Raw genomic sequence first — 9,331 nt, 5'->3', positions numbered from 1 at the left:
ATATTCTGCTAGTCACAATCATATACGGTATATAATAATAAATATTTTAACATTGGTTTCAACTTTCAATCTTTTTATTGGTTTTAACATTATGCACAATATTTCACATTTATATCATTGAGGGACTGGATGTGCATGCAATATTGTAAATAATTAAAGGACTGTATTTGCCCAAATTGATAAATAGAGACTAAATGTTCAAAATTGAAATAATTTAGGGACTAAAAGTGTCATTCTTTCATTTATTTTTTTTTAACTCTAGATTATTGTGGTATGGTCATATTTAGTCATACTCTTTTAATTTTGTATGATTATATCATTCACTTTAATTTGTTTATCACAATTAGTCATTCTTTTAAATTTTTTCATTCTACTATTTGATAAGGAGTGCTAACATGTAATTCATTATTCAAATAAAAAAGAGTTTACTTGAAAGTAAGAAAAATTACATGTGAGAAACTTGAAGGATAAATTTACATATTAACACTCTATATTAATCAGTAAAATGATTTTAAAAAAAAAAACATATGCGTTATGACTAATTAAAAGTGAAAATTCATTTTTTCAAAAAAATGAAAATTCTCCTGATTTTTATTTGGCACAGGTGCATCAATCTCTCTCTATGGCAAGTTGTGACTAAGAAAGGAAGCATTATGAGAAAGAAAAAATAAAAAAAATAAAAAGAAAAAAGAAAAAGTTAGCTACCTCAGTATAGTATTCTCATTCATTGCCTGTAATTGTCATTGTTAATTTCTAGGTGGCTTGATAATATCCGAGATGGCGAGATGCAGTCTTCATCAACTATGACAAATTATGCCGTAGATCATGGTTCACGTTATAATATAAATTATAAGTAAATGTTTATTTTAATATACTGAAAATACATTATTTATGTATTGAAAATTTATTATTGATGTAGTATATGTAATTGATATGATTACGAATACAATACTAGAAACGATGTAGGGGGTCGGATCTCTCTCTTAGTCTGCTTGTTGGTTTAAGTTCTTGAGCTCGGAACTTTTGACAGTGGGTTGGTAGTCTCCAAGCTAATCGCATTGGTTGTCAAGTAGGTGAAAAGTCTTCCTCTCAGTAACAAATGCGATATTTATGGGGATGAAGATGAGGCAGGTTCCAGACCCTCGACATGATGGGTACGTGGTGCCCATGCACAGGGTCAGACCGAGCCAAAGGGGTTGCGAGCACATGTCATAATATCTCTGATGAGACAAGACTACGCTGCAGACTGGCCATCAGCTCGGTCCGACCTAGGGAGGTTGGCTCACACACCACTGTTCGGGCAACCTGCGGTCACGCCTACCTAAGCGGTCGGGTGAAAGTTAAGGTTAGGTCATAAGAGACGGTCGGTTCAGTCCGGATCGTATCCTCCAAGCATCGAGGACCCACGACCGACCATCAGACCTACGGTCGGGGAATAATCCCTATCAGTTATTTTGTATAATTTTTAAAAAATGAACATTTAATGTATTAAAAATATATATTATACCAATGGTCCATCTTACAAGGTGAACCATGGTTTATATTATAATGATTAATCAATAATGGGTTGGACTACATTTTCACCAATTACGGAGTATTATATTGTGGATTATTGTCCAGATTGTAAGTTAGATCACTGATATATATGGGGAATTATTTTGTAGATCCGGGTCCACCTTGCATATTAAATGTTTATAATTTATCTTTTTTTAAAAATGTTCATAATTTATCTTTTAAAAATTCAAAATTTGTGATGATCTGTACTGTATTCACAAATTCTCAAAACTTAGAAATAAATTTATATTCTAGATGTTTAATCAATGATGGGTTGGACTACATTTTCACCAATTACGAGTATTATATTGTGGATCATTGTCTAGATTGTAAGTTAGATCACTGATATATATGGGGAATTATTTTGTAGATTCGGGTCCACCTTGCATATTAAATGTTTATAATTTATCTTTTTTTTTTAAAATGTTTATAATTTATCTTTTAAAAATTCAAAATTTGTGATGATCTGTACTGTATTCACAAATTCTCAAAAATTAGAAATAAATTTATATTCTAGATGTTTAATCAATGATGGGTTGGACTAAATTTTCACCAATTACGAGTATTATATTGTGGATCATTGTCTAGATTGTAAGTTAGATCACTGATATATATGGGGAATTATTTTGTAGATTCGGGTCCACCTTGCATATTAAATGTTTGAGTTAATACCCAAAATCGTCCTCGACTATAGTGGTTTTTCTCAATTTCGTCCTAAACGACTTTGGTGACCTAATATCGTCCCAGACTTTTGTGTTTCGCTCAATTTAGTCCTCCATTTGTTATTCCGTCAAATTGGTGTTAAATAAAGAGACAATTCAGTAATGTTAATATTGATCTCCCTTTATTTTTAACTTGTGAAGTGCGAAATTCCTCTTTCTTATACGAATTACACCCAGAATTACTCCCGGACCAGCAAATCAAATTTTATATTTGCAGTTTTATGAGTAATTCTGGGAGTAATTCGTAAAAAAAACGGGATTTCGCAGTTCACATGTCTATGAGTAAATAGATGCCAATATTAAAATTACTTAATTGTGTATTTATTTAACACCAAATGGACAGAATAACAAATGAGGGACTAAATTAAGCAAAAACACAAAAGTCTGGGACTAAATTGCACGAAACACAAAAGTCTGGGACGATATTAGGTCACCAAAGTCGTTTAGGACGAAATTGAAAAAAACCACTGTAGTCGAGGACGATTTTGAGTATTAACTCTTAAATGTTTATAATTTATCTTTTTTTTAAATGTTCATAATTTATCTTTTAAAAATTCAAAATTTGTGATGATCTGTACTGTATTCACAAATTCTCAAAACTTAGAAATAAATTTATATTCTAGATGTTTATAATTCTAATACTAGAAATACACAATTTAGGAACAAGGTCCACCTTACAAAGTGGACCCTAGTCATAGTATAACAACCGCACATATATATTCATTTCAGTATAATTCGTGTTTAATTTTTAAAATTTCATTTCAATGTACTGTACATTAAAAATAAAAATTTAGCAATTGTCCACTTTGCAATATAAACCATGATTCAGAGTAAAATTTGCCTATTTTTATTTGGACTGCTACTTTTTTTTACCATAAATCTTAATAGGTCAGCCCAATATGATTAGACGGTGAAGCATTTAATATGGACTATGGGCCATGGCGTGTTGACAATTTGTATTGTAACATTGTAATGTTCACTGTCTTTACACTGATTCTTCATCTTGATTACATTTGAATTGCCATGCAGCCTGTAGGGAAAAGAGTAACATTTAATGTATAAAGGGAGCAATAAATATACCAATAACATGCAAAATTAACAAAAACAAAAACTTACATTTTATAAGGAAAAACAGAACATATATAATATCAAAATACTCCTAAGTTAGTGTATTTCTCAGTTAATAAATGCACCTGTCTTAATCCTAATGGAAATTACTACTCATATGCTAAACATACTTTAAAAAAAATAGAAGGTATTGATGGAAGCTCGTAACCACTACTTAAGAGTGTGCACCACGTAAAATTCAACGTGATTAGCTTGATTGAAGTGTGTTGGTAATAATTGGACTCACAACCATATTGTACGATATACGAAAATCATGGTCTACTTACTCGACCACCCTCTCGGTCATATAATAGACATACCTTTAACATATAGGTCGGATGCATTTGAACATTAATTCTTGTAATATCTTCTAAAATAATTAATTAAGGGTGAGTCTCCTTTGAGCCCCATGATATGATACGGGTTGGACCAAAATAGAAATGAACATTAATTCTTGTAATATCTTCTAAAATAATTAATTAAGGGTGAGTCTCCTTTGAGCCCCATGATATGATACGGGTTGGACCAAAATAGAAATGTGATTTATGTTGAAAAATATATTACTAATTAGAAATAAATTGTTTGTTATTTATATGTGAAAATGTAATACTTTTGAGGAAAATATAATACTTTTAAATCAAAATATAATATTTAAGAGTTGAACAATTACTTATAATAGAAGATGTAATATTAATCATGAATAAATTGAAAATGCTAGAGGTAAATTGAAAATGTAATCATGGATAAAGTGTAATACTATCAAAATGGGGGTATTGAAGAGAAAAATGTGGACAATGCCTCCTATAATGATTCAGCCGTGACTTGTGAGGTTGTTATATGCTACTTTTGGAATTATTTGAATTATTTTTATAACCGTTATGTTGTTTGTTTGTGAACATAGATTATTTCTTATACACGAACAAATTATGATCATAAATATGTGGCATGTATTTGTTTATTTAGTATTCGTGAACGTGTTCATGAACATTAACGAACACGTTTACAATCGTTAACGAACACTAATGAACGCTTAACAAACGAATTGAACACAAACATAATTTTCAAAAATCTTAACGTACAAACGAACACGAATAACCTCTATTCATTCATGTTTGGTATCTTCTAATTTATTTAGATGAGAATATAATTGTGTTGTATTCAATAATAATGTCTGAGAGTACATGGAGTGAATATATAGAGATGCTAGATAGAATCTTAGTCTAACACAAATAATATAGTCATAGTCTAATAGGGATAATAGAGTCCTAATAGTCCTAATACTCCCACTCAAGCACAAGGTTGGTCAGCCAAAATATTGAGCTTGCAACGGAGTAAATTAAAACGTACAGACGAAAGAGACTTAGTAAAAATATCCGCTATCTGATCTTTGGTAGAAATAAAAACTTGTAATTCCTTCTTCGCGACTTTATTACGAACGAAGTGGTAGTCGATCTCAATGTGCTTGGTACAAGCATGAAACACCAGATTAGCACACAGATAAGTAGCTCCCAGATTGTCACACCAGAGTTTGGACACAGAAGGTGGCGCAAACCCGATTTCCTTCATTAGAGGAACGAGCTAAGTAACCTCTGCAGAGACATCAGACAGTCATTTGTATTCAGCCTGAGTTGATGAACGAGCCACAGTACATTGTTTTCGACAAACCCATGAGACAAGATTGGTCCCCAAAAATACAGCAAAACCACTAGTAGATTTGCGATCATCAAGATTGCCAGCCCAATCCGAATCAGAATATGTATGAATATCTAGAGAAGGAGAAGACGTAATCTTAAGACCAAGATGTAGTGTCCCATTTACATACCGTAACACCCTCTTGAGAGCCGCCCAATCCGCAGTAGAGGGAGAGTGCATGTGTTGACACAAACGATTGACTGCATAGGAAAGATCAGGCCGAGTTACCGTAAGATATTGCAGAGCACCTGCAAAGCTGCGATACTGAGTGAGATCAGCATATGGTACCACGGCATCAGTCTCGGCCTTCGTGGTTGAAACCGGAGTAGCCACGGGCTTGCAATCAACCATACCTGCTCGTTTTAGAATATCCTTCATGTACCGTTGTTGAGACAGAAGCATGCCATCAGACAACGGAATGGTCTCAATACCTAGAAAGAACGAGGGCACACCCATATCACGAACTTTAAACTCAAGAGCCAACTTGTCAATAAGAGCAGTCACATGAGCCGGATCAGATCCCATAACCAAAATATCATCCACACAAACCAGAAAATATAGACGAGTATTGCCATGTGAAGATATAAATAGAGAGACATCCGTATTAGAAGGTGAGAAACCAGCAGAAACCAGAAAATCATGCAAACGAGTGAACCAAGCACGAGGAGCTTGCTTAAGCCCATATAAAGAACGTTGAAGGAGACAAACGTGCCCGGGTATCGTTTTGTCTTCATAACCAGGGGGCTGGCGCATATAAACCGTCTCAGCGAGATTGCCATTTAGAAAAGCATTGTGTATGTCCAACTGTCGAATAGTCCATCCACGAGAAATAGCTAAGGATAAAAGAAGGCGTACCGTAGTCGGTTTAACAACGGGACTAAAGGTCTCAAAGAAATCCTCGCCGGCAATTTGATTGAATCCCTTGGCAACTAACTGAGCCTTGTAACGCTCAATCGAACCATCAGCCTTTCTCTTGGTTCTAAACACCCACTTACATCCAACTACATTCATACCTGATTTAAAGGGAACAAGCCTCCATGTATTGTAGTGCACCAAGGCATTAAATTCCAAATCCATTGCATCCCGCCATTCAGGAAATTTAACCGCTTGAGTAAAACATGTAGGTTCAGGAGTAACAGCAGTAGCAGATAAAGCAACATGATCATGTGGTCCCGAACTTCTCGTATTCATTCCATGAGAGCGAACAGGTGAGGGCGCGTGACGAGACCGACCACGAGGCCGGCCTCTTGGCCGAGGAGCCGGCTGGTCCGTGACTGTCCGCTCGGACTCGGTCACGGGCTCGGTAGTAGCAGGTTGCTGGCGGTGGTGGTCAGAAGCGGCTATGGGCGCGGCAGGAGGGTCACGAGCCGTGACAATAGTCGGATCACCGCCAGAAATAATTGGTGCAACACCCCACGGCTCCGGGCGTGGTTTTGGAACCTGCGAATCCACAGAAGCAACAAAAGGAAAGACAGCCTCATCGAATCGCACATGGCGACATATAAAAACCTTGTTAGTGTTAGTGTCTAAACAACGATAGCCCCGAAAAGATGGAGGATATCCTAGAAAGACACAAGGGGATGGCCGAAACTGTAGTTTGTTGCGATTATAGGGACGCAGATTTAGAAAGCATAAACACCCAAAAACACGCAGATATGAATAAGATGGAGGAGACCGATGCAAAAGATAATGAGGAGATTTATCAGATAAGACAGGAGTGGACATTTTATTGATTAGATAATCCACAGTTTCAAAAGCATAATCCCAAAAACGAGACGGAATAGAGGATTGAGCCATTAATGCTAGTCCCGTTTCAACAACATGCCTATGCTTACGTTCTACCGTGCCATTTTGTTCATGAGTATACGCACATGATTTCCTGTGATGAATACCTAAGGACGCAAGAGTGGAACCAAGCTTTTTATATTCTCCCCCTAAATCAAATTGAAAAGAAATAATCTTGCGAGAAAAGGAACGTTCAACTAGTGACCGAAACTTATAAAATATAGCATACAAATCAGATTTAGCACGCATGGTATAATACCACATATAACGAGTGTAATCATCCACAAATAACATAAAATATTTAAAGCCAGACGCAGAAAGTAATGGCGCAGGGCCCCAAATATCTGAATAAATTAATTCCAAAGGATGCGTACTAGTAGTTTCGGCACGAGACAAAGGAAAACGAGAAGATTTTCCTAATTGACAAGAGGAACAGACATTGGGAAGATCACTAGAATTAAATGTACCAACAGACGAAGACGCTAAAATTTTACGTAAGACTCGAGAATGAGGATGCCCCAATCGCATGTGCCAAACATAAGAGGACCGTGCAGCAACAAATGCAGCAGAGGAAGCAGAAGACGCAAGCCATGTGTAGAGACCCCCAGACGCATGTCCCTTAAAAAGAACCTTCTTGGTCAAAATGTCTTTCACATAGAAACAAAGAGGGTGGAACTCAAAGAAAACATTATTGTCCTTTGCAAAACGCTGGACAGATAATAGAGAAGAAGAGATACCAGGGACATGCAAAACATCATGTAACTTAAAAGACATAGAATCAGTGGCTAACGAAGCAGAACCAACATTAACAATAGGCAAACCTGTACCATTGCTGACTCACAGAGTCTTTGGGCCATCATAACTTGTCATAGAAGTCATCAAAGAAGAATCAGGCGTTGCATGATTTGTAGCACCAATGTCAGGGAACCACTGATGAGGACCGTTGGAATCACCATTATCACCAGAGACGGCCACATTAGCCTGAAAACCCGGAGCCCCTGAATAACGCCGAAAACAGTTGGCTCCCGTGTGACCAAAACGGTTACAAATTTGACACGGGTCATCATAGCGCAAAAAACGATTGGCTCCCGTGTGACCAAAACGGTTACAAATTTGACACGGATCATCATAACGCCAAACACAATTGGCTCCCGTGTGGCCGAAACCTTTACAAATTTGACACGGATCATCAACGTCACGTCGTTGACCGGACCGCTTCTGATACGATGTATCTTGGTTTGATGTCATCGGCTACTGCTACGAAGTGAGGAACATGGATGTTGGAAAAGAAAACCGTGGCTAACTGATACCAGTGAAAATATAATTGTGTTGTATTCAATAATAATGTCTGAGAGTACAGGGAGCGAATATATAGAGATGCTAGATAGAATCCTAGTCTAACACGAATAATATAGTCCTAGTCTAATAGGGATAATAGAGTCCTAATAGTCCTTATAATTTAAAATTCTTATCTAATTTAGAGTTTTTAATGATAAATCTTCTATACATAAATTTAGAGTAAATACCCAAAATGGTCCATCGACTATAGCTAAATTCACAAATTGGCCATCGACTTTCAGTTTTAACCAATTAAGTCCTTAACTTTATAATTTTAACACGATTTGGTCCTCCGCCTATTTGACCGTTTGTTGACTGTGATTTTTGAGGATATATATATGTAATTTCATGGTCCATCGTCGGTTTTTTAAGGTTCCGGTTTCATTTCCAGACCGCACTGTTACATTTGAATCCACTACCGAAAGCAATCTGCCAAATCTTGTCGCTTTTCTTCATCCTCCCTTTGGATTTAATGTAGTTGAATTCGTACAAAGGCAAAGAAGACGACGTGTTTTCGAACCGGTGCAACGTCATCTGGGATGGAGGCCTCTACGTGCTCCGACAAGAGTTGCAGGTTCTTCTGGAAATCGTTGATGACAGCGCGGCCGCCAGCGTTGATGCAGAAGTGTTTGAAGGCCTGTTTGAAGTCGGGAATGTAGGGTTTCCATTTGGGATTGAAGATTTTCCGGACGATTAGGGTGAAGAGGAAGAAGAGCTGCTCCGACGGCGGGAGAACGAACGGGTCGATTGTGGTTATGTTGGATTTGAGGGCTTCGCCGGCGATCACCATTAGGTATTTTGAGAGGTTGATTCTGACTTTCCATTGCGGATCTTCCTGCTCGTAAACGCAGCGGTAGGCTTTATTGTCGGCGTGCTTGTGCGTGCGGACCACGTGCATGAGTCGATACTTGGCCCGACCCGAATCGCGCTTCTTGTTGGACCAAATCGTGTTAAAATTGTAAAGTTAAGGACTTAATTGGTTAAAATTGAAAGTCGATGACCAATTTGTGAATTTAGCTATAGTTGAGGGACCATTTTGGATATTTACTCATAAATTTATTTGTACTAAAAAAGAAAAATGTAAACTTTTTGGACCATGGAATACCTTGCACCCTGGCCCACAATATAACTAC

The 9,331-nt window shown here is 36.9% G+C and overlaps 1 protein-coding gene across 1 annotated transcript; it reads right to left on the bottom strand.

Moving 5' to 3' along the window:
- Positions 1-8,667: 8,667 nt before the first annotated feature.
- LOC109192841 (3-ketoacyl-CoA synthase 5-like) lies at positions 8,668-9,096 on the bottom strand. Its single transcript, XM_019343542.1, has one exon. The coding sequence runs from the start codon at positions 9,094-9,096 to the stop codon at positions 8,668-8,670; it is 429 nt and encodes a 142-aa protein (XP_019199087.1).
- Between the last annotated feature and the right edge of the window lie 235 nt (positions 9,097-9,331).

Source organism: Ipomoea nil, unplaced genomic scaffold (genome assembly GCF_001879475.1).
Source record: "Ipomoea nil cultivar Tokyo-kokei standard unplaced genomic scaffold, Asagao_1.1 scaffold1834, whole genome shotgun sequence".
NCBI classification, from domain to species: Eukaryota; Viridiplantae; Streptophyta; class Magnoliopsida; order Solanales; family Convolvulaceae; genus Ipomoea; species Ipomoea nil.
This window is presented reverse-complemented; position numbering and strand designations above follow the sequence as displayed.